The sequence below is a fragment of the Mixophyes fleayi genome, chromosome 5 (genome assembly GCF_038048845.1).
Source record: "Mixophyes fleayi isolate aMixFle1 chromosome 5, aMixFle1.hap1, whole genome shotgun sequence".
Classification (NCBI taxonomy): Eukaryota; Metazoa; Chordata; class Amphibia; order Anura; family Limnodynastidae; genus Mixophyes; species Mixophyes fleayi.
The window spans coordinates 178,471,158-178,498,161 of NC_134406.1; the positions used below are offsets into that span (position 1 = coordinate 178,471,158).

The 27,004-nt window shown below is 40.5% G+C and overlaps 1 protein-coding gene across 1 annotated transcript; it reads right to left on the reverse strand.

Moving 5' to 3' along the window:
* Positions 1 to 5,783: 5,783 nt before the first annotated feature.
* On the reverse strand, positions 5,784 to 25,079 carry LOC142158809 (regulator of G-protein signaling 9-binding protein B-like). Its single transcript, XM_075213097.1, has 3 exons — positions 24,746 to 25,079; positions 23,109 to 23,418; positions 5,784 to 7,011 (listed from the first exon to the last, which is right to left on the reverse strand). Exons 1-3 carry the CDS (start codon positions 24,839 to 24,841, stop codon positions 6,668 to 6,670), a joined length of 750 nt encoding a protein of 249 aa, XP_075069198.1. The 5' UTR covers positions 24,842 to 25,079; the 3' UTR covers positions 5,784 to 6,667.
* Between the last annotated feature and the right edge of the window lie 1,925 nt (positions 25,080 to 27,004).

Genomic DNA, 27,004 nt, shown 5'->3' on the forward strand with positions numbered 1-27,004 from the left:
CTTAGTTGCGGATAATAAATAAGATCATCAGTTCGCAGGTTTACATCAGTGCTGACATTTGCTTACCTTGGGGGTTGTCCCTCTGTCTCAAGACCTCTAAGCTGTCTTTCTCTGTTCAAGTGGGCAACATAATCCACTGGTACCTTGACTCTTGTCCCCTGATTTGGGCAACCTGTCTCTGCACTCCCTGAGCAAGTCAGCCTCACCATACTGACTTGGCCACTTTATCCCAGCATACCTGCTAGTACTCTCGGGTATATTTACTAAACTGCGGGTTTGAAAAAGTGGAGATGTTGCCAGGGGTGGGTCTAGAAAATTGTTGTACCCGGGGATTTAGGCCCCAACCCCTTTCTGACTTCTGAGGCTGCCGGCGGCTGCACACTATGTGCAGGTCCGCTCGGCAGTGACAGGTAGGGAGAGTGTGCTGCCCGGCTGCTCTGATTGTGTTTAAAACACAATCAGAGCAGCCGGACAGCACACTGTCACTGCCGGAACCGACCTGAACATAGTGTACAGCCGTCGGCAGCAAGCCCCTGCTAGAAGGGGCTATTGCCCCGATCGCCCCCCCCCCGGATCTGCCACTGGATGTTGCCTATAGCAACCAATCAGATTTTAGCTGTCGTGTAGAATGTACTAAATAAATGAGAACTAGAATCTGATTGGTTGCTATAGGCAACATCTCCACCTTTTCAAACCCGCAGTTTAGTAAATATACCCCTCAGTTTTCTCTCAGCTCTGCATAATGCTCACTGAGACCCAGAGCTTTCCTCTCGATCTCAGGCTAGCTTATCTCTCTAATGCACCTCACTACACCTACAGTCATGGTGTAAATCAGTCCTAACTCCTCTTCACTATTACACAAGTAATAAAAACACTCCTGATATCCCCACGCTCTCCACAGGCAACTATCGGACATCCATTTCCTTAATGTATGTAATTGTTTTCCCACTTTTATGGTGGGGAGAGAGTTGGCGGTACTGGTCACAAAGGTCACTTAAAGTCACTGCTGGCATCCAGTGGGTCAGCATCACATCACTTCATGTGATATGGAATATGTTCTGGGATACTTGTGCATTAAATTAGGCAATTAAAGAAAAGGCTTACCTACTTGTCGGAAGTTTGTAACTGTAGATTTACCACTTTCCTTGGCACACTAGAGGGGCATCTCACAAGGCACAACATTTGAGACATCTTGCATGCTGCCCCACTGAAACATCTTGTTGGGTATAATACTTCTATGAAATCTTTGGTTTATTTTTGCCATTTGTCTTGGCATAGTGCTATTTTTTAGTAAATGTTCCTGTTTTTAAAAAGCTATTTTCAGCTGGACCCACACACCCATATAAGGTCAGGCAATAAGTTTGTACATGTTAGGGTTGCAGCTACTGATAAGCCTTTAGAACCAACTTAGTAGAGGTCTTCACCTATACCATCAGCCTTTCCCATAGAACTATACACGTTCACTGGTACTCGGATGCCCCCAAGACTTATCTCTATGGTAGTAGAGGCTTATCAGGATAACCGCGGTGTAGGGTAAGGGGACTGGAGGTAGATACCGATGCCAGACCTGGGTAGCGGAACAGTGGCTAGCAGAAGGGTCAGAGGGCTGAAGGTCAGGGCTGGCAGTAGTAATCAAGCAGGTCCAAAATGTAAGCAAATGGTCAGGGTCACAGGCAATCAGGCAAAGTCCAAGGGCTAGATTTACTAAGCTGCGGGTTTGAAAAAGTGGGGATGTACTAAATCTATGGCACAATCGTAATCGCGATGAGGAGGCAATGTATCAGCAGCTCCTTTGGAGCATACATCCTGGAAGTCATGATATGGCAAAAGGTAGCTGGTCCAAGAAGAGTTGGATCAACCGAACAGGCAGAGACAAACAGGATGATGAACAAGTAGAAGCCCACTGGACAATCTCTCCTTTGCTCCAATTAATGACTGGGTTATGAAGCTTGAGCCAGGGGTGCCTCAGAATCAAAGGAAGGACACTTGATTAAATAGAAAGACAAATACTCAGAATGCAGGAGTTGCAAAGGAGGCTTTTGAAAGCAAATCTTGCCTTCAGGTAATGGACCACCATCAAGCCTGCATACAGTCATGACTGGATCAATCTTCACCGGAGTAATTCCCATGGAGCTGGCAAATTCAATGTCCAAAAAGTTCAGCGGCACCGCTGTCCAGGAAGTCAGAGATGGAGATAGAGCGCGCAACCAAAGAAATGAAAGCTGGAACCAAAAGAGCATTTTTGGAAGAAATGACCTGCAGACCTAGACAAACCTCTTCCTCGTTCTCTAGGTCTGCCCTTTTTTTGACTTGTTATGACAGGAGCGGAGAAAGTGACCTTTGTTGCCACAATATAAACAAAGGCCCAAGATTCGTCTCCTTGTTCTCTCCTCCTGAGATAGACAATAAGCCCCTAATCGTATAGGCTCCGTAGGTTCCATTGTAGGAGAAAATGAGAAAAGATATGCATCGGATGATGGAAATTCTCTCTCAGCTCTTCTCTCCTTAATACGTCTATCAATCTTGATAGCCATCTGCATCAGTCCTTCCAAGGAAGTAGGTGAAGGATATTGAACCAAGAAGTCCTTAATTTCATCGAACAAGCCTAGGTGGAACAGGCTACTTAAATCTGGGTCATTCCACACACTATCAGTGGACCACAGCTGGAACTCAGTTGAGTATTCTTCGGGGGAGCGTTGGCCTTGCTTCAAAGATCTTAGGTGGGATAAAGCAGAAGCCACACGGTCCGGGTCATCATACAAGAGACCTAATACATTAAAGAACGCATTTACCGACTGTAAGGAGAGGCTATCGGAAGGTAAGCCGAAGTCCTAAGTTTGAGGGTCTCCCTGGAGAAGCAAAATTACTATTCCCATTCTCTGTTGCTCAGAGCCGGAGGAATATGGCTGCAGGCGAAAATATAATTTGCAACTTTCCTTGAAATTGCAGAACAAGGCTCTATCCCCAGAGAAGCGATCCGGCAGATTTAGTTTAGGCTCAATCACCGGAGCCCTGGTGGCTTCCTCTTGTGCGGATAAATGGTGCGACAATCCTTGAACCATCTGGAACAGAGTCTGGATCTGATCAGCCAACACCTGTGCTGGAGTAGGATTAGTCCCACTCTCATCCATCAGGCCAGTTCTTCCAATGGTTTTTACTGCCCGGTTATAATGTTAGGGTCGCAGCTACTAATAAGCCTTTAGAACTGAGCTAGTAGAGGTCTTCACCTATAGAAGCCGCCTTTCCCATAGAACTATACATGTTCAGCGGTACTCGGATGCCCCCAGGACTTATCTCTATTGTAGTAGAGTCTTATCAGGATAACCGCTGTGTAGAATAAGGTAACTGGAAAACTGAAGACGGAGGCCGGAGCCAGACCTGGGTAGTGGAACAGTGGCTAGAAGAAGGGTCAGAGTACGGGCCGAAAGTCAGGGCTGGCAGTATTCAAGCAGGTTCAAAATTCAAGCAAAGGTCAGGGTCACAGGCAAAGCAGCAATATCCAAAATCCAGGCAAATGGTCAGGGCACTCAAGCAAAGTCCAAGAGTACAGGCAAGGTCACAGCGAAGAATCAATCAGGATAGTCAGGAAACAAGCAGGTTAGCAACACACAGGCAGCGGACACTATAACCGACGGAGGCAAAGCCCTCCCTGCCTTAAATACATGGAAAGACCAATAAGAAACGGAGGCAAAAGGGGGGGGAATTATCCCCAGCAGAGATATAATTAACTGACATAGCGCACATGCCCGGCTGCCTAGCTGGCTGGGTCGCGGCGTTGAAATGAAGAGCGTCCCGGCCGTTGTCATGGTGACAGACGGGACGAGAACCGGAAGTGACATCCTGGTTGTTATGACGATGGCCGGCACGCAGCCAGGGGGACGGAGCGAGTCGCGGCGTTGCCGAGCCACCGCGGCTCGTGACAGTACACAGTCATTTCTGAAATCTCGAATGATGGCTAACTCAATATGCACACATAAGAACACAATTTTGATGCCAAATTTTTATATTTACATGAGGGATGTAAAATTGTGTCCTACTGTAAATGAGACCCCATGTGTAAAGTATATAAATCACATTTAGTATTATTAGTGCAAAAGTTAAAGACTTTGCCTTGACTTGATGTTGTTGATGATGACTCTTAATACTTGGACCCCTTGAACATCATCTTCATCATTAGCTATTTATATAGCACCACTAATTTCGCAGCGCTGCACAGAGAGCTCACTCACATCAGTCCCTGCCCCTTGGAGCTTACAGTCTAAATTCCCTAACACACACAAAGAGAGAGAGACTAGGGTCCATTTGATTTGAATTAACCTACCAGTATGTTTTTGGAGTGTGGGAGGAAACCGGAGCAACCCAGAGCCGTAAATAGGCAGGTGCGGGCGGTGCCGTCACCCAGGGCGCAAACCCAAGGGGGCGCAGCAGCCGTCCGCTACCTGCCTCTGTACCTTCAGCCTTTTACTTTCCCTGTTCCAATCACATTGGAATGAGTGGAATGCATGTGCTTTCCACTGACAGAAAGTTCGACATTTCAAAACTTGCATTCCATTTGCCGAACTTCCTGTCAGTGGAACGCACATTCTTTCTGACACAGTTTTTCCTCGTGTTCCATCCGCCTCAATATCCCAGCCATGTGTGTAACAGATGAATTATTCACATACAGCACGGAGGATGGAAGTGTCATACACTGCATTGGTCACAAGTTTATTTGGCTTTTGTCTCAATTACTAATTTGGGGAGGGAGATTGTAAAGTGTCAATAAAAATCTTACTTATAATTCTAACTATGGGACTATAAGATATATAGACCCTTAAAAAATATTTTTAAATGGGTTTATAGAAAACCATTCATACTATATCAGTTAAAGTTTAATAATAGGTTCTTTTCAACTGTTGCTAGTAAAAGCGAGTTTTTAGAAATAGTTTTTAGGTGAAGCAATGGAAAGAAGAGAAGATAATGATAAAGACAATACTAGTAATTGTGAGGGCTAGAAAACTCAACCACTAATTGAAGCATAACAAAAATGACTTGGTGCTTTGTAGGATGAAAAAAATATTATAGACTGAAACCCATTGAGAACACATCATTATAGGAATTGTATACAACTTTATTGTATGGTTTTAATGTTTTTTCTTTATACAAATATCAAATAAGTTTATATCAACTTTGCTAATTACTTCTATAGTAATACCAGCAATTGACATTGGTGTGTAAAATTGTAAAGTAAAACCTAAAAAGCTAAAATATTATTTAAAAGCTAATTTTTGGAAAAAAATATATTTTTGTTAACTATTTAACATGTGACTAAAACATGACATGAAATTAAAGGTATACCTTCAAGATCGGGGTGCTGTATGAGTCAGATACAGATGATTGGCTAGGCAACCCATCATAAAACAATTTTAGGGCATGCTTTCTAAATAGCTTGAAATGTACATTTTCTGCAAAACACAATAATTTAATATTAAAACCCTGCTCCTTTCACTGTAAAATTCAGTCTATGGCTTCCTGTTTGCCTCCGTATCCCAACCTACATTATGACATGTCTCCACAACAAGCAGTCCTGTCCTTACCTAAAATAAAAATCATACAAGTTACAACATCACTGTATACCACTAGATCAACACACTTCTCATCCTGTGACATATTTTGTGCTGTGAATATTCCAATCATCTGATTTGCTACAGGTTGTGTTGTCCCTATTTAATTTAAACTGGGGACATGTGGACATGAAGTTTAATAGCAAGAAGTTGCTCTTTTACTAGTCAAAAATTCAGATATACCCAAACTAAAGAAATTAAATTTTAATTATTTTTTTTCATTGTGTCAAACTAGCCTTTATTTTTTTCCCTAGGGTTCCATCTTAGTTAGTAAGAGTGAGCCATTATATTTCATTGAAAGCCTCTAAGAAGACCAGTTTGATGTGAGAAATATTCAGCCAGCTAAATTGGAGCCCTTTTCATTCCTTGCACTAACTACCATAGGCATTTGTAGTGTACTATACAGGCAAATCTTGACTCTTTATTTACATTAGGCAAATCAACAGATATAGGCTACTAATTCAGACTTTGCAGCAACATATTTTATTATTCCTTGCCTTTTGCTAACTGCTTACACCTTGATCTTAATCACTTAAAGTCTAGTATTATGATAATCTATTCCTCAGACTGGATATGAAGTTCCGCCATCTAGCCATCTGCCTAACTAGCATAGGAGCTGATTTTCATTTTCAAGTAGATGACTAGCTTTGGGGATAGCTTTAACGTTTCCAATCCCTATTTCTAACTATATTATTTCAAAGTTAATTTTATTTGGAAATGAATAGTAGCAACCATGGCAACTAAGCACAGGGAAGTTGAGAAGGTAAACAGAGAGCAAATAAAATATATAATGGTTCCATTAATCAGACTGTCACAGTGGGGGCACAAACATTAAAAATACTACTTGCTTTATTTTAGACTTATTTAAAAATGCAATCTTGTATTTGTACTGCAGAAACTAATTGTCTAGTGCTTGGCCCACAGTAATAACATTTTAGAAAGTGACCTCTTTATCATGGATCACACAAACAATTGTAATTAAATACTTTCCTTGAATTAGCTGAAATTATATAAATAGTGATTAATAAATACTGAACAATGCTAACCAGCAATTTATAACACTTTTACAGCACAGAAGAAAGCGTAACTGCTATTAGTCCTACACCACATAAAATCAAAGACACAATAAACTGTCCATTGCAGCAACGGTGACTATCTCCTTCATCCACAGAGAGCAAAGCTGTGGAAGAGACATCATTGCTTTCAAGCTCATCATTCATATTTGCTGTGGCTTCCACAGTCCATCGTAAGACATTAACCTTCAGCTCCATGTCACTGATCATCTCATCCACCTTCACAATTTCATCTTCTAGCTCACTGTGCTCCAGTTTCTCTTTGTTAGCTGGTGATTCGTTGTAGTTTATGTTCTGGACACTCAGTGCCCTGGAGGCAATAGCTGAAGTACTGCCTGGAACAGAAATAGCACTTTAGAACACAAAAGTTGTTTTTAAAATTCAATTGGTCAATTAGGATGTCTAGTGCACATCTTAAGAGTAGTGTTATTAGTAGTAAAGTAGACTGAAACATACAGTACACTCAAGAATAACCAATTTTATTTTTCCTGATGTCTAAAAACAAACAAATATATCCTTTGGAATATTGGTCATATTAGCTCATGAAAAGTCATATTCCCCATGCATTCTATGTTTAAAAAAAATGTATCCCTTGCAAGCAACTATAGATTTTGATATTTGCATCTAGTTGTGTTATAACTGTATTTTGTATTATAGTATATCCTCACTTCACAAAGTAGATTCGGGTGGCTTACGACCTGATTTGCTGGCAATACCTGGGCCTTCCTTTCGGATATACAACAAAAATATACCTCTTTATGCCTCCCCCTTTTTTAATTTTTCCAGGTCCGCCACTTTCTCACGTCCCTCCACCCAGGCAGATAGCACCTGACGGGCCCTTAACTTTCTTGAATGACTATGCTTACACTCCCCACTCTCGAAGAGTATGATCTCTTCAATCTACAATTTGTTGATTGATATTACCTTTGACCCCCAGGGCCGTCTTGAGCGGGACTGGCAAAGGGGCTCTCCCCCAGATGAGTCCTGTTGGGAGGAGGTCAGGGAGGGATTGCCACTAGCTCTATTTCCACGCAAATTAAGAAAATAGCCTACAAATTGTATTACAGGTGGTACTGCACCCCTGACAGACTCTCCAAAATGTTTCCTACATATATTCCGATTCGTGCAGACATGAATTATGTTCACTTGCGTTCAGATGTGTAAGTTTGGTTTCTGGACATGCACAATGTGAAATCACGTAAGTTACGATTTGCAAACAATTGTATATCCAGACTTGAATGTGGCATTTAATTTCAAATTTGTATTTTGTAGAATGAATAGCTCGGATAATAATAATCAATGAATTCTGCTGTTGTGGTGGTTGGGGTAAGACTGGGAACACTTAATGCCAAATTTTGCCAGTGAAATGTGCAAAAGTTTGTGGCCATATGTGAAACAAGTTTGGAAAATTTTACTCATCTGGCTAAAATAACAAAATGTTTAATATATTGTTCACTGGCTCAGGGTAGACACTTAAAGGTACATTCATGAAACTGTTATTTTTCTTAGAAATGTGACAGAATTACATGTGTTATATTCTTACTTTGTTGCAAGGCAAAACATAGATGATGTGCAAGAAGTCATAAAATAATGCAAATCCTGTTGCTAAATTTGGTGCCAAACAAAATAAATGGTAAACACTTTTACTCCAAGAATGGCATGACAACACATATATAAATGTACCTTTTACTGTGCAGTTCAATTATTATTACCTCACAAAGAGTGTAGAACAGTGATGGGCAACAGGCAGCCCTCTGAGCCTTCACCTTTGGTTCACAGCTTGTTCCTATTTTACTGTCAGATTTGTTTGTTATAGCTCGTAACACTGGTTTAATATGCCTGTTGATATGTTATTATAGATAAGTGTTTCTTTCTGTATTGTTTTAACTTATTACTGAGATTAAGGGCTGCGTTTTAAAATGGATGGCGATGTATGGTGGATTAAAAAAGCTAAACCGCCATGAAAACCACCGTCCAAAAGGCAGGATAGTATACTAATAAATGCTTCTGAATGGCTTGATAGCTCAAACATGCTGTTTGAGCTATTTTGCCATTCAGAACATAAGAGAAAGCACCATTGACATATAACTGTTTGGGCATTCATTATTTATTGATTAATGGGCCAAATTAATTTAATATTAATTTATGGAGGAATTTTTTTTTCCATTATCCACCACTAACAATCAGTAAATATTATTATATATTCACATTTCCCCTATAATATATAATATGTTCCCTTAAAATAAATCCCCCATTAATCAATATTAAATACATTTTTACCCTTAATCAATAAATAATGATTTCCCATATAATTAAAATGTCAATGGTGCTTTATCTTATGTTCTGAATGGCAAAGTAGATCAAACAGCATGTAGTTAGAGCAATCTTGCCACACACAACCACCTCTTTTATTTTGGCAGTTTTGTGGCGGTTTGGCAAACCCCAGTTTAGTAAATCTGGTGGTTTATATGTTCATCATTGTTAAAATTGGAATGCTAATTTTTAAAGTGGTGGTTTTGAAAAATGACACTTCTGCCTGTTGTAATAGTGGTTTGGGCTTTAGTAAATCTGGCGGTTTCAAAACTGTTGGAAAAATCGGCAAAAAACAGTTTCACCAAACCGCTCTTTGGTAAATCTACCCCTAAGGGTAATGCGAGACCCTTTTAAAGGTTAGAGGGCCACACCAGAAGTTTCAGGTTGCTCATCACTGGTACAAAATGTCCAAAACGCATTGTTATACATTGTGATTAAATATTATTGTTGAAAACACCTTCTAAGGGTCTCTGACATATGTATGTCAATAACAGAAATCAGCAATCATTAACAAATATGACCAATAAAATTACAAGCTTACAAAGGTAGAAAGTTTTGCAGAATGATAAAGGTTTTTATTTGCATGTTAGTATTGTAATTGTTAGTGTATATAACCTGCAAACGACAACAAAGCTGTCAAATCTTTCTTCAATGACTTGGCTAACATACCATTTTTAAATCGGATAACAATCTCTTAGAGGATGCCATACTTTTGTTTGTAGGGTCATGATAAAGGTGAAGGGAGATTAGACATAAATGCAGAGTATGATAAACAGCTTGACATACTCAGCAAGTCTGAGCTGCTGGAACTGGTCCTGCATTTTAAAGATACACACCCACATAAATAAGGTGAAAAGGGCAGTGTACTGGAACACCACAAATACTGTTTCGATCATAGGTTTTAGGTTTAGTTCTCCTGACTAAAGATATATAGAATGCAGAACAAGCTTTGCAGTATGGCAACTTAAAAAGCTAGTAAACAAAGCATATGATTTTAATTCTAACACCCGGACCCAGTGCTCACTAATTTAGGGAGGCCTGGCTAATGAGATGCAGGGGAGGAGGAGTCGCTGACGGGGTCCAACCCTTCAACAGGCACTGGAAATTTCACATCCCAGCATGCCTGAGAAGTGGGAGAAATTACATCAAAGCCTGCCAGTGAGAGATTTGTACCAGAGGACAAACCATGTGAGTGCAACCAAAGAAGAGGTAGGGTTGACCATTGCCTCACCAAGCAGAGTGATGCAGTGCGGGGAGTAGGACAGCTAAGTGCACTGGATATGCCAGGAAGCATAAGAGTGAGAAGAGCTGCAAATCCCTGTCAATCTAACAGATTACTAGAGAGGAAAATGTCTATCTATTTTCCTCTCTAGTAATCTGTTAGATTGACAGGGATTTGCAGCTCTTCTCATCACCTTTAGTCTCACTGTAATGACACTGTCCTCTTGGTCTATACCTCAGCCTTCTCCACAGTACTCACTCTCCTTCACTCTTATGCTTCCTGGAATATCCAGTGCACTTAGCTGCCCAATTCCCCGCACTCCATCACTCTGCTTGGTGAGGCAATGTCTATCTCAGAGGACAGTCTGCCATTGTCTAAATGTAAGACTGGGTACACATCGTTATTGATTTTAGCAATGACTGAATTTCTGATCATCATGCTGATTCATGCATACACACTATAGACGTTTGATACGATTTTTACACGATTTACCATTCGAACAGTGATTTTTAGTTTGGCATAACCAATTTGTCTCAAAAGATGGTGACTCCATACACAATGTACCTCTATATGCCATCCCAGCAGCAATATGCTAAATAAATTTAAATAAAGGGCTAAACCACAGCGCACACCACACCCAAAAACAAAGAATCAGGAAAAGAAAATACATAATTGTCATTTATTCTCTGTGTATAGTGTACGGTCGTCAACTTTGTTTGCATCTGCACACTTGCGATTTATTTTAATATAGTGGTCACAATAAATCAACAAAAATATCATGTTTTTTTGCTTCTTACTATGGCAAGAACACTGGAATCACAACCGGAGGGAAAGAAGAAGAAAGAATCGTACTTGTTGGACCAAGGAGTGGTTCCAGAGGAGAGACTCCTTTTCACCTATGCCCCTGCTACAGGAGATACGTGACAACAATCCAGATGACTTCAGGAATTTCCTGCGGATAAATGATCCCACATTCTAGGATCTGCTCCAGCTTTTCACCCCACTCATCCAGAAAGAGGTCACCCATTTAAGTAAACCTATATCTGCAGAGCAGAGACTTGGTGCTACCCCACGATTTTTGGCCACAAGCAGGACACCGGCTGATCTCAAGTACAGCGCATCAATTTCACTAATAGATACATATATTGATTTAAAATTAAATCAATTATTCTCTTGCAGTTCCCAGCGACGGTTGAGGAATAGCAACTTTTTCATCATCATCATCACCATTTATTTATATAGCGCCACTGATTCCGCAGCGCTGTACAGAGAACTCATTCACATCAGTCCCTGCTCCATTGGAGCTTACAGTCTAAATTCCCCAACACACATACGTACTCAGACAGACAGACATTAGGGTCAATTTTGATAGCAGCCAATTAACCTACTAGTATGTTTTTGGAGTGTGGGAGGAAACCGGAGCACCCAGAGGAAACCCACGCAAACACAGGGAGAACATACAAACTCCACACAGATAAGGCCATGATCGGGAATTGAACTCCTGACCCCAGCACCGTGAGGCAGAAGTGCTAACCACTTAGCCACCGTGCTGCCCCAAAGAATTTGAAACACTGGAGTTTCCCAAATTGTGGCGGGGCTATAGATGGAAAACATGTAATAATTATGTCACCCTCCAAAAATGGATTCTATTTCTACAACTACAAGGGATTCTTTAGCATTTTTCTGATGGCCATAGTGGATGCCAAATATGAATTTCTATTCGTGGACATTGGTAAAAATATAAATAAATATTTTACCCATTAAAATGTATGTTTATTTACTATACCACTTGCCGGTATGTGTTCTGTTTCCGGAACGTCAAGTAGGAACTACTCTCCATCTGGGGTATGTTACTAGTAGATGGTCTGGCTATTTTTTGGTCACATGTGAAATGGAGGAGGTCAAAGTACCACAACTTGGGCACATACACATCTTCAGCCCCTGCCCCTGATCTTTTTGAGGCCTCCAATTTATTAAGTTCCTTTTTAAAGACAGTCCTCATGTTCTGGATCTTCCCTTTGGCCCACTCTACAGTAGCCTCTGGCAGGGCTGCCAAGAGGAATTCAGGGCCTCGGTACAACATCTTCATGGGTCCCCCCAAAAATGTGTGCCGTCGCGGAGCACCCTGCATTGTTGTGTACACCATTGACACAAGGGTGCAGTGCCCGTTTGCCGGAGCGTAACATATGTCCCAGCACTTCTGACTTTCAGGACATCTAGCACCAGAGTGTAGTATAGAAAGAATGCAGTGTGTACATAAACAGTTCACAGTCTTGGCCTGCCCATTAGATTGGGCAGAACAGTCACCAAAAATCGGGATTGTCCTACTAGAATTACAAAATTTCACACAGTGTCCTACCTGTTCTTTTCACTTTCACCACCTGTGGTTGCTGCTTTCTTCAGTTGCGGCTTGTCTGGATCCTGGAATGTTGGGGGCCCTATTTGGGGAAAAAACGGGTAAATTTAGAAAATTGCAACTAGCCCCAGCGTTAAATCAATAGCACCCACGAGTAATAATTAGGCCTTCCTCCAACCCCATTAAAATAATAGTATTCCCATTTAATAAATAAACCTATTTCCCTCCCTGCAAACAGCCCCAGCAATAAATAGTATTTACATTTCAGAAATATACCTATTTTCTGCAACCATCACTGCCATTAAATAATTCATACTCACATTTAATAAAGAGACCTCATTCTCCCCAAACTCACCACCACATTCAATAGCCCCCATACCATCCCACCTTAAATTAATAGTCCCCACTATTAAATTACCCCACCATCACCCCACAAACAAAATAGCACCCATTAATTAGCCACCACCTACCTCACACACACAACTGTCGAAGTTGTATAATTGGATGAACGAAAGTATATGGGTTAATATTGTTTTATTGTGCGATTGCACTCAGTATGCCACGCTACACGTGGCATACTGCGATCGCACGGTAAAATACGCACGCACACACTCGCATTACAACATTTAGTTATTTATATAATTCATAGTGGTTCCGTTATACAGTGATTTATGAGCAGATAGTATTTAGTTTATTATTAGTTTATATATTATGATTATATGTACACTTCAGTGTTATTTAAGGTTCAGGTTATAGGAAATGTGTCATGTCTGATATCATTTTAATCCCCTATTCATCAACAGCTGTCCGGTTCATTCACCGAAGAAATCGCATATTGCATACTTCAGTTATTGATGTTAGGGAATAAATAATCAGAGTGATACCAAACTGTAAAATGCTAATGGACTAGTTGTAACTGGTTTCTGGGCGGGAGAATCATCTGGAATGTTGACCCTCAGCCTTTGAAGGGGTTGTTTGAACTAGCCTATGACCTGTTTACATTGGACCCACCTGAAGTGTGGACCTATAGAAGCAAGCCACTTCATCTGCATTGTTCTCTCTGTAACACTGAATGTATATAATCATAGCTGTGCTCCCACTAGCTTCAGTCATTCTCTGACCACAGTATTCTAGAGTGAACTACTGTTCACTGGTACCCTTGGGAGCGTATGCGAACGCAGCGGTATGTATGTATCTTTTGGTATTGGCTGTACTGTGCTGTATTATATTATAATCATGTATTGAACTGTTAACTTTTTACATCTGCTAAAATAAATTCCTTTGTGCCTTGGAAACACAATACAATTGCCTATGCAATGCTTATTTGAGAACGATAGAATTACTTTAATACTACATTGCCACAAGCCCCCTGTGCCATCACATACACATTACTGTGCCCCTTCATCACAACTACGCTGTGCCCCCTTATGATCACACTGCACCCTCCATGCTGCTTCCTCCCTTTCTTTTATCACTCTGTGCCTCTCACCCATTTCTTTTATCACTCTGTGCCTCTCTATCACCCCTTTCTTTTATCACTCTGTGCCTCTCTCACCCCTTGTCACTCTGTGCCTCTCTCACCCATTGTCACTCTGTCCCTATCCGCTCTGCTCCTTTACTTACCTTAAATTAGCCTCTTTCATCTCATCTCTTCTCTCTTCTGTCTTCTTTCTTCCTGCTTGGTTCTCTCTGCTCAGTTCACACTGAATGTCGGGCGTGGCTGGATGACGTCATGCCCAACATTCAGTGTGAACTGAGCAGACAGGAGGGACGCCGGTGCTGCGATCACGTAAGTATGTTTTCTTATATTTCTTTTTTTAAACTATCCAGCGCCCCCCCACCAACGAACCAGTCGGTGCTCAACACCCCCCCCCCCAAAAAAAAAGTAACAGTAAAAAGTAATTGGACTAAAAAAATAAAATAAATTGGGGGTGAGGGCCCAGGCCCCCTGGCATGTCCGGGCCTGGGTAAATAGTAACTGCTCCCCCCTTCTCTCGGCGGCCCTGGCCTCTGGATAATGGGGGAGGCTCGCTCTCGCCTTGTCATCAAAAGCCATGCCTGTTGGTGTACTCCTTTGACTTTGATTGCCACAAGCTGGGATGGGACCTGTAGGCCTTAATAAAGTCCTTCAAGAGCTCTATGGTTTTGTCAGATGCCATTCTTAAAAATTTTCCTAAAAATAGAACAGGTCTTGTAATAATTAAATATACACAAAAAAACAATTGAAACAAACTCTCATGCTATAAAGTACTTACCTTGCGCTTGTAAAATAAGAAAACTTCAGCCAAAATTCCTCAGAGAGCAGCATGTGCGTACGCAGACGAAGGATAGAGATGAAGTAATGAATGAACGTTCACCCACAATGTGCCATTCTGCAGCTACAGCTGCCATGATTGGTCCATACAAACTGTGAACACCCACTTAGGCATCTATAAAATTATAGAGGAGCCAGTCGGTTGCCAGCGGTATGTGAAAATATTGCTGATGTGCTGGTGAAAGAAAAAGGTGATGGCGGAGTGGAATGGGATGGGGAAGTAGGGATGCAATTGGAGGAGGTGAAAAGAGCCCAGCGAATGAGTCCAAGGGAGATGGAGATGATTGTGAGATTGCTGGACAAGCACGACTACTACAGTCACAAGAAATAATACCAAGAAAGTTAATTACCAAAAGGAATTATTCATGCTAAAGCTGATAAATATGCTACGTGACAAACTCGGTAAAAAAAGAAGCAAGCTCCAGATACTAAAAGGTGGTCAGTTTTGAAGAACAAGGTGCAACAAAAATTGAAGAGAATCGAACATTACAAAAAGTGAGTATTAAAAGGGGTTATTAAAACTTTGTAAAACTAGTTAGTAAACAGTGTTAGTAATTAATAATAACAATAATGATTAGAATGATTAGTAAAACTTTGACATCTATTTAAAGGAAAAAAAATCTGTGATGAAGTGTGCTGCGCAGCAACACAGAAATATAAAATTGAATAAGTGATAGTGAATATAAAAGAAGAAAATATGGACCTATAATTGGAGAATTAATAGAGGAACCAAAAGAAGGTAATTAAAAATCATTAAAAAGTAAAAAAAAAACCCGTAAGGTGTACTATCACGATCAGCACTCACCTGAGCCTGCGTGATGTGTGTGTGACAAAGAGTTAATCAAAAACAACCGCCTGGTCTGTCTAAAATTATTAAATCATTTCCTATCTATGCCACACACTAGCTTTGCCTTACCAATTATGCAACCACCAAGGTTTTCTATTCAGGAAGCCTTAGGTTCTCCATTAAAACTAATCTATCACAATTGACTTTAATCAAAGTTGCCATAAACCACAATGGTCCCCCCTTTATATAGTGTTTTGACCATACTGTTGTGTGAATTCGTAAGAACACAGATTTGAACTTATTAGGCCTGAGTCATTAAGGTGAGCAAAGCAAATAAAAGGAGTAACTTTGCACATCGGCAAAGCCATGTTGGGGTAGGGCATGTTCTAGAGCAACTTAAAATTTCAGTGTAAAAATAAAGTTATCAAGTATTTGTGTGCTACATGACAAAAAAGTCAGTATTTTCTTTATGTGCAAAATAATAAACTAATTTGCATCCCTTGCATTGTAACATGATTTTGTTCAGGATCAAATGTACTCCTTTTTTGCCTTGCTCTTCTTAATGACTCAGGCCCATTAAATGTAATTTAATATGGAAAATAAACCCACAATGCTTAAGATAAAACAGTTACCGGTAATCAAATCACATACAAAGATATAATACAATGGTTTCTTGTAAAATAAAATGGATAAACACAGAATTGATAAACTCACATATGATCAAGTTTCTGTTGCTGGGAGAAGCAGAAAATGGGATACGCTAATATCAGATTGACTCACCAAAAGTGAACAAAACCTTAGAGTTAGGTCTGATATATTGTATAGAGTTGCAAAAAAAAGCTCCCTATGTGTAAGAATAAAAGAAAATGCATACAAGCTACTTTTTTGCTAGTATCTAGTTCATTGCAAGTGATGACGCTGAGAGAAAAATAAAGAGTTTATTTAAGGTGGTGCATAGAGTTTCTTCATATTCTTAATTAAGATTCCTGTAGATTAAATGTCTCATAATATTTAGATATATATTATAATATTTAGATATATAATATATTGTAGAGGGAGAGAAGCAGGGGGCCACGTACAGAACCTTGAGGAATGCCAACAGGTAAGGGAAGAGGGGGGGATGTGGAATCATGTGTAGAGACTGAGAAGGAGCGGAAGCGGTTGGTGAGGTAAGAGGAAAACCAGGAGAGGACAGTGTTACAGAGGCATAACTATTTTGTCCATAATTATGGACAAACCAGTTGGCTGTAAAGGAGAGCAGGGATAAACATTACCCGGTTACCTCACATTCCCCCTGCTGACTTCTATAATGTTTATAATGAAAATGCTCATTCAGTTCTCCGTGCAAATTACTGATTGTACAAGCATATGGACTATGTACAGCCATATTGAAGCAACCCAATGTTTGGTTCTGGTGAGGGGAAACAGGAGGATGTACTGAACCCTCCCCCACAAAAAAAATAAATATTTCTTTCCTTCCAGGTTTGTTATAATATACATAACAAAACCAACTGACAATCTTGGTACATGCCCCATCGCACAGAGCCCTTTCTCAGCTACTTTATAAAATCTGATTGACAGGCACATTACACAGAACCCATTGACACCACATTGCACAGAGCCCTTTCTTTCTTCAAAACAATTAGCAGAAATAGAAATATGTTCTAATAATGTGTATTCTTCCATTTGTGTGCTTATTGACTTATTGGGGGAAGCAGTATCATTTAGGAGCTACTGAGTATAAAAATGACGTAGTTATATTTTAAACATTTGTGACAGAATGCAATTAAAGCTACACATACATAAGCAAATTTGGTTGCTTAACCTGTGCTCCAAGCGAATGAATCTTTGCCCAATTTGCCATGTGCTTAGGCTCAGCAAACGTATCACATGAGAATTTATTAGTACATTGAGCAATGTAAACACAAACTAGCTGATTGTAGTTGTCTAGTTTTTGGCAGTCCCTATCAGAACTTGATAGTGGTCAATTTTAGCCCTAGGACTATTTTAAGGAGAATCTGAAACTGTTAAAACAAAAATTATCTCTCATCCTGTAGTAACTGGGGCTTCCCCAGCTCAACCTCTCCTTTCTGTTCAAGATTTATGTATCTTATCCACCCACACTCATTACCCATTCCCATTTACAGCACTTTTTTCTGTCTACACACACTGTCGATTTTCCTCCCTTCTACAAAAAGACTTTCCTTTAGCTTCCTTCAAGTGTTCCCTGAAAACTCACCTCTTCAGACAAGCTGTTCAAATTCCTGAACCACTTTCTTAACTTCTTTAGGATTTTAACTGATTACCATCCTACATTCATACATTAGTATATGTATCATTTAGATTTATTCATAATAATTTACAGTCTGTCTTTAGTGACCTCCCAATAGTGAACCTAATTTAGATTTCTATTTATCAATGTCCTCTGGATTTCAACAATAAGTCTAATTTTATGTTGTTGCGGGACAGCGCAGGCAAAGATTTGTCCAGGCAAAACTGACCTCACAGGATAACCTTTGCCGCTAGATTACCGCAATGGTGAAAGTCTTTTTCAAAAAAAGCAATAATCTGTCAGATGGTTATAGAATTTTCTGGATCCTGAATACAACGAAGCACTAATTACTTCCTCTGTTTCCGGCTCTGCAGATTGAAAATTGTACTTAGGCAATGTACTATATGGACTAAACTGCGGTGCTGCACTGGATGAACTGAACTGGAGGGGCTGCACTGAAGCGGTTGGTACTCTTGCTTAAGTGGGGCTGCTGTGAACATTGGAATTGCATTCCAGGATGGATTTAAATTTAGACTGACCAGGTCCAACATTTCTATCAGTTTCCTATTGTGAGCATGGAGCCAGTCATCAGTGACATGGCAAGCCCTGTGTCAATGTCTGGGGGAAAAACATACTGCCTTGCTCCTCATCATCTTCAAAATCTTTGCTCTAGCATTGAGGAAATATGATCCTATGTAACATTAACATCACCAAAGATTGGGGTACCTTCCTGTCTCCTGCCCAAAGTCACAAGATCCTCTTCCTGTTGCACCAGGGCATCAACAACATAAAGGCAACAACCAGCTCGGTGGAGAATGTCTTGCAGGGAGCTTACAGCATCTCCACCACTGGCCTGGAGCGTCTTTTCTAAAGCTCTTATTTTCAGTCTCCTGAGAACTAGCAGTTCTACAAGGACTGCAAGCTGCCACTGCACAAGGCAGATGGCAGAGCTGGTCATGGTGTCTGTGGCACCTCATGAAGATCTTATTCATGATTTTATATGTAAGTTGTCATTTATTGTAGGTTACAGCAGCTGCTCAGACCAGGGGGAGGGGGTTTAGGAATGACAGGGAGATTGTCAGGGAGTTGAGGAGCATGCAACCTGATGTGGAGGAATCAGGAAGAGCTTACCTCTTCACTAATTCTCCTCTTCAGCTGGGTTGAATAGTAGGCACAAAACTAGTTAACAACATCCATAGATGGCGTTGACTCTTCAGGTGTTTAGAATACATGTGGGGCTTGTTAAATAGACTCATCCCACGTGTGAAGACTAGGAACTTCACCGCACAGCGCGCGGCTTGGCTGGAACAAGGTAAGTGCCTGCGGGGATGGGGAGGTGGTATATCAGTGTATTGTGTGTGGGTTTCAGTGTATTGTGTGTGTCAGTGCATTGTTTGTGTGTGTGTGTATCAGTGTATTGTGTGTGTCAGTGTATTGTGCGTGTCAGTGTATCAGTGTATTGTGTGTCAGTGTATTGTGTGTGTCAGTGTATTGTGAGGGGGCCACTATATATTGTGTGTGTGTGGGGCACTATATAATGTGTGTGTGTGAGAGGGGGCCACTATATATATTGATTTGTGTTTGTGCCAGTATATATATTGTGTGTGCTAGTATAGTGTGTGTGTGTGTGTGTGTGTGAGGGGGCCACTTTATATTGTGTGTGTGAGGGGGCCACTATATATTGTGTGTGTGTGTGTGTGTGTGAGGGGGCCACTATATATTGTGTGTGTGTGTGAGGGGGCCACTATATATTGTGTGTGTGTGTGTGTGTGTGTGAGGGGGCCACTATATATTGTGTGTGTGTGAGAGGGGGCCACTATATATATTGATTCGTGTGTGTGCCAGTATATATATTGTGCATGTGTGCCAGTATATATATTGTGTGTGTGTGCCAGTATATATATTGTGTGTGTGTGTGTGAGGGGGCCACTATATATTGTGTGTGTGTGAGAGGGGGCCACTATATATATTGATTCGTGTGTGTGCCAGTATATATATTGTGCATGTGTGCCAGTATATATATTGTGTGTGTGTGCCAGTTTATATATTGTGTGTGCCAGTATATTGTGTGTGTGTGTGTGTGTGTGTGAGGGGGCCAGTATATTAATATAATATGTGTGTTTGTGTGTGGGGGCCAGTATATTAATATAATGTGTGAGGGAAGGGGGATCTTAATATAATGTGGGAAGTAGGCTATTAATTTAATGGTGGAGAGCAGGCTGGGGGCTAATTTGAGGGCTATTAATTGAATGTGGGGCTGTTTGTGGAAAATGAGGTCTATTTATTAATTGTGATTATGAATTATTTAATGCCTGGGATGGTTGTGGGAAATTGTTGTATTTATTAAACATAAATGGTTTTTAATTTATTGCTGGGGCTGTTTGGAGGGAAGGAAATTATATATTTTTTAAAGAATATTAGGTATATATTTGGTTTGTACTCAGGGGCGCACGCAGGGGGGGATTTCTGGGTCTCCAGAAACCCCTCCCCTCCGCCAAAGAAGTGCCCCTACATAGCGGCACTGTACTATATAGCAGCCGCGGCGCTGTCAAAGAAGCGTCCGCGGCGGTGCTGTATTGTATACAGCACCGCCGCGGACTCTTCTTTGACAGCGCTGCGGCTGCTGTTTAGTACAGTGCTGCCAAAACGGAGCTGATGCGCGGGCGCATGCGCAGCAGCTCTCTCGCTTTTTTTCTTTTTTTGGGTGAGGGGACCATATATTTGGTTTGTATTGTCTATCTGGCTCTGCCATTAATGGACAATGTTGTTTTCAGCACGTTTTGAGAATATTACAATAGTTTTGCATTTTTCTCAGCAGCTTTTTCTTCTATTCTCCCATCTATTATCAAGTACAAATCTATAATAAATCTAATCAATCACCAGTTCACATCAATTGAGCAATATCCTTTTGATAATTATTAATTTGCTGCATCTTAGCCCTCTACACCTTTATCATATGCCCTCAAGTACTCATATAATAATCACATACATTTTTAAATTTAGTTTTTGATTCATTAATTGCATAAATAATGTTCAAGGTTTTCTGATTAATTAAAAAAATTGCTGCATTTGTGCTTTGATATGATAGCCTACCAACCCTTGAGGATGAAATGATGGCTATGGGCCAGAGTCATTAAGGCAGCATACTGAGTGCATCATGCCTTTGTTATAAACTGCACATAAATTGGCTCTGCGTACTCCCGAAGTCAACAAGGAATGGATCTAAAGATACCTGTGGTGTTGACTACGGGTGTAGATTTACGTGCATTACCTATGTGGAATATAAAATCTTGTAAGAATGCATAAAAAATAAAAGCAGTTAATGTTACCTGTCAATAATATAGTCGTTTATGATTATAAACTGAAATTTTTTAAAAAATGTTTTGTTTTGTTTTTCCCTTGGAAAAACATTTATTAGCCTGTCCTTAATGTCTACTGTACATAACGGACAATATTACATTTGCTCCTGATTGCCTACACATGTTATAGCATGCATATGATACTGACATCACTAGGACTCAGGACTTAGACTAGTCCTGTATGATTTCTGGGAGGGAATGGGGCCAGGAAGGGGCATGTGGCCATAGGGCTTGATTCGGATGTGGCTGCATGCGCTTGAGCTTAGCACGCCTTCACTGTCAATTGACTATGGCCACATGCCCCTTTCTGGCCCTGTTCACTCCCAAAAATCATAGATTGTAGCAAGTGTCCTTTGCATCCGCATACACCGCGGACTCGGCTACGTGCATAGCCGCATGTCCCGGTTCTGTGCATGTGCAGAGTGATTTTGCGTACAATATGCTCAAAACAGCTAGATACGTGCCTTAATGACTCAGGCCCTATATGTGCATAGTTCTCATGTTATGTGAAAATGATGTTTTGTCTCTTTTTTCAGATCTATGAAGTTCGGGCTATTTAAGTCTATACTTATGTAAAACTCGGATGTGCCAGTTTAACTCAAATGAGATCTGCTCATTTCTAATTTAAATGAGCTTTGGTGGAGGAAATACCACATTTAGGTAGATGTTCATGCTGAAGCAGTGGTCCTAAAGCCTTTTTCCCCAGCAAGACAACCTAATTATTTAACCTCCTTAGAGGTGACTGAGTTCTGGCATCAGCATACCTCCCAACTGTCCCAATTTCTGTGGCACAGTCCCAAATTGAGGGCTCTGTCCCGGTGTCCTGCCCGTGGACATGTTTGTCCCGTAGGTGGGAATGTTGAGGGAAGGCAGATAGCTAATGAGCAGCATTGTGATTTACAGCACTAGGCAGCCCTCTGAGGGTGTGGCCATGCCCCCATTCTGATGTGGCCACACCCCCATTGAGACATGACCACGCCCACTGTCTCACTGTTGGGGACTTGCATATTGGGATGTATGCATCAACCTATATTTTCATTTGGATGCCTTTTCCATAAAGTAGGCAGTATGAGTGAACCGCATTTTGGCAACTGCCTGACAATAGATAAAAGGTTACCCAGCCCCCTGCAGTGTTATGACATCATGACACTGTCAGTGGAGAGGAGCCAGGAAGAAGGCAAAGACAAAGTAGAGAAGTGGGAAACAAAGAATAAAGAAGTCAAGGTAATTACATTGCTTCGGGGGAAAACAGAAGGGAGAGGGGATTGGAGTGCCAGTGTTCTTTGTTCTCACTAAAATATCTAGTTACGACTATGGAGGTGAGGATAGAAATGACCTAATCTAAATTATAAGTAAAGACTTTCTCCAGTATACAATGAATATGCTCATGGTATTAGAATATCTAACTTCTTCAATACAAAATGCAAACATAGTCACACAGACACAGCTATCTGTATGTGATTGACTGTGTATTCTGTGTTAAAAAAATAATCTATAGAAATGCTGATTCTGTATGGATTGATAATATCCTTTTAGAAACATAGATTTGGATGGCAGAAAAGAACCTACAGGTATCTAGTCTGCCATATTTTTTTTATTGTTTTTGCCTTTTGTTGATTTTAGTAAGTTTTTTTCTTTTTCTTTCTATTGTCTAAATCTTGTATTTCTTCCAATAAGAGTTTAAGGCTATTAACTATGCGATTAGACTTGTAATGCTAAACACGGTAAAGAACATTATATTTTTATCCCTCTACGACACAATGTAATTCTCTAACACGGCTAATGTATGGACCTTAGTCTACTACTTACCTGTAGCACCGGTCTGTATTGCAGGCTGATGGGATGGAGAGAGGGGAACAGCAAGACCCAGCTCAAACACTTTGCACATATCAGTGTGGAAAATCTCCAAGCAACAGGAAAACTGTACCCATAGGCGTTCTAGCTCCTGACGATGTTCTTTGTCTAGCTGCTTGTCCCGAAGAGCTGTGGTCAGTTTATTTCTGTTGCTCAGTGCTAGCTTTTGAGCCCTTTCTCGGGTGCGTCTCAATTCATCACGCAGGCATTTACTGTCCGATGAGCCTCCGACAGAGAGCGCCAGGTGTCTGTAGCAAGCGACCACCTTCCCAATAATACATACACACAAGAGTGGAAAGAATAACAGTATTTGTTCATATGTAAAGTAAATGTAAGAAACATCAAACATCAACTTATGTAATTTTGAAACAGAAAACAAGGACACCTTTGGCTGGAAAATGCAGTAAAACTAGAATGTAAGCTCTCATGAGCAGGGTCCCCTCTACCTATTGTCTTATGTCTGTCTCTGGTTAACATGAGGTGCCCCACAGTTCTGTTTGCTCCTGCAGGCTTCCTATCAGTAAAAAGGGTGAGTTGGTGGAAGTATGGAGAGCCTATTGATGGTTGCCACACTCTTATGGCTCTTAATGACCAGTCATTTTTAAGTGAATGTATTTTCCACCGCCAACATGCTGCTAGTGGGAGCATTCAGGAGCAACCAGAGCAGGTATGAGCATGTACAAGATGTGTGGGGACGCCCAGATAGCCTGAATGCTGGACCCAGGAAACTAATCTTTTGGGTATGGATTTTACTTAGAATATCTCATTAAAAACTCAATGTTCAGTTTTCTGTGGAATTCTTCTATAATTCCCGTTTTGAAATCATCAACATTTGTGCACAAATTCATATTCATTCCAAAAAAAGATGAAAGTAGTTTGAAACAAAAAATATTATAAAATAAGTATAGAATATAACAAAATTATGTAAAAGCAACGTACAGTAGAGGACTGGCAAGTTGTGAATCCACATAAGTGGCCAAAAAGTGAGGCAGCTATTGCAAACGTGGACGATATAAAAGCACACACCTAGTGAACTATTGTTACCCCGGGGTCAGCCATCTTTTCAATAACATGAATGATTCATTTTACTGCATCCTTAAAGACCATATACAATCCAAATTTGATGTAACATAGTTCACGTATTGTAATAATGCATTGTTGTTTCGTCCTTTATTAAGATATCAAAACAAAACAAGTAACTATAAATCAGAGCTGTCAGGGCATCCTAATGCCTCTGCAATACACAGTGAAGCTCAGCTTTTACACCTACACATATAATCCTACTATATCTATTCTTGTCCTGCTACGCTGCTTTGGTCATCTGTCTTCTCTCATCACGTGGCTCCCATTCAATATGCAGCATTTATCCTTGTACTGACATTGAGCACTTGTCAGCAGCACTGCATAGAACACGTTAGAAATTACATTTCAATAAACATTGATTTATGATAGGGAGCTTAGTGCTTGTTCTGGTCATATTAATTAAAAGAGCAAAAATAAAAACTCAGTATCCTTTTACAATTAGTATTTAGCATTGCTGATTCAATCCTATTCTATAGGTATAGTAAAATAAATAAGAATAGAAATGATACCTTGCTCAGCGCTTCCACCACAGCAATGCATTCCTCTCTCACTTTCAGGCAGTTCACGCTCCCTTCATTGCCCACCTTATTATTTTGCATCGGCATTGCTGCTTCCTGCTCCTGAGAAGTCTCCAATTTTAAGCACTTTGAGACCTTTTAAGCTGCATATTGTCCTTCTTCTACAAATCTTGAAGATGCTGTATTGAGCACTTGAAGAAGTTGTATAGTTGTCCTTTAATCCATTAAGGGATTGAGGTCAAAGGAAAACAAAAATATTTAAATCTTCCCTCCAACAAAACACAAAAAAATGAAATGGAAGAAGCAGATTTTCCTTATTCAGTTCAGCAAAGCACTAACAGGAGGAGTGCTGATAAGTAATCTAGGGGATTATGAAAAGAGGTCCCAACCCAGGGTGAAATGACAGGGCCTTTGTAATCTCTTTATCCCAGACTCTTAGCTCCAGAGTCCTAGTGTTCACCAAACATCCAGATTGTTTTATGGCAAAGTCTCTGTAACTCCAGGTTGTATTTTTTTTAATATGACTGATAAAGTACGCTGGATAAGACACCAGTTTTAATAACATGTCTAAACACTCAGCAGTTTTTCCAAGTACCAGAGCAGCTAATTATACATTTATACATTGCAGTACTGCAAGTCTTTGCTACAATCAGTATAATTACATATACTCAGTGCTTTTTTTGTAAGAGAAAAGGTGCCGGAACTCACATCTGGTTAATCTTTTATTAAAATCTTTTATTAAAAAAATGATTTACATGTACACACAGTTGTGTAACGAAACATAGTGGTAGCCGCCCGCGGTAAGCACTCAGCGTGCGACCACATGACCAATCACAAGCTGAGCAGCGCCATCACAACCAGCGTGGACGAAGTACGCATGCATCAGACTTGACACACAAGCAGCCCGCATGCACCGTTTTAATGATTTTGCCGCCGACCTGCTACGCTCGACAGGGCGATTCAAGTCCACATGGAGCAAACATCAAGGGGCATATTCAATTCCGATCCCAATTCGCGGGATGGCACCGGAACGGCCGCGAACCTAATCCGCGGTACCGCAATAACGTGGATTTTCGTTCGCAGCCCATTGGGCTGCGTACGAAAATTTGCGTTATAGCTATACCATATTACCGGCAGTAGTGCGCATTTTCCGTGGTAACGCGCGTTACCGCGGATCGGATCGGAATTGAATATGCCCCCAAATGTTCAAAAGTTACTTTTTGACAAATCCATCGAAAAAAGGTGCCGGAAATCAGTTCTGGTGCGTTCTATGAAAAAAAAAAAAGCCCTGCATATAGAGTATAATGCTTCCAGTTGCACTGTGACAGTGACAAAAATCTAAACCATCCCACAACTAAATTCACAACATTCTTGACGCAAATGGTATAAAGTTACAAGTGACACAATAAAATATTACAATTCTCTTTTTGGTGTTCAAATCACACAACAGTTTAAGGATTAAAATAAATTTCAATATATTATTAATAGTTTCACTAACAATAACAGATACTGCTGAACTTTTTTTGTTAATATTTAACTCAAAGGCGACGAATGGAAAACTGCCTTTAAAACTCAGGATGGGCACTACGAGTACCTGGTGATGCGTTTTGGGCTTTGTATTACCCCTGCGGTTTTCCAGGAATTTGTAAATGAAATATTTTGTAACCTACTTTACCACTCTGTGGTAGTCTACTTAAATGATATTCTCACTTCTTCTCCCGACCTAATCATCCATCGCAAACAAGTCAAGGAGGTCCTTTCCCTGCAACGGTCCAATCACTTTACTGCAAACTTGAAAAATGCCTGTTTGAACTCTCTTGGGTATGTTTTTTTGGCTATCTGGTATCTGGATCAGGTCTCTAAAAGTGGAGTTGATTCTTAACTGGCCTCAACCCAGTGGCCCTCAAGGCAACTCAACGCTTTATTGGGTTTGCTAATTACTAATGCCAGTTTATCAAAGGATTCTCTACATTTATTGCCCCCATTACCACCCTTACTAGGAAAGGGGGTTCTTGTAAAGTTTGGCCTTCTGATGAAGTAACAGCCTGTAAGACTCTCAAAGAAGCCTTTATCGCCACTCCAGTTCTCAAACAGCCTGACCAGGATAAGCCTTTCTTTCTGATCCGTTTTAGATTATAGGCTCCTCTCAAGTCTAGCTTGGAGAATATACGGGCACCACGAATTTGATCAAATAATTCTGGAATTAAAGGGAGATGATAATGGTTCTTAACCGTAATTGCATTGAGACGA

What these genes read in the sequence shown, in the direction of transcription:
- LOC142158809 (XM_075213097.1), bottom strand. Translation starts at nt 24,841, where the DNA reads ATGCCGATGCAAAATAATAAGGTGGGCAATGAAGGGAGCGTGAACTGC. An exon ending in TGGTGGAAGCGCTGAGCAAG is followed by an intron (nt 23,419 to 24,745) that starts GTATCATTTCTA and finishes ATTATTGGGAAG; the next exon opens with GTGGTCGCTTGCTACAGACA. An exon ending in AATACAGACCGGTGCTACAG is followed by an intron (nt 7,012 to 23,108) that starts GTAAGTAGTAGA and finishes TTTCTGTTCCAG; the next exon opens with GCAGTACTTCAGCTATTGCC.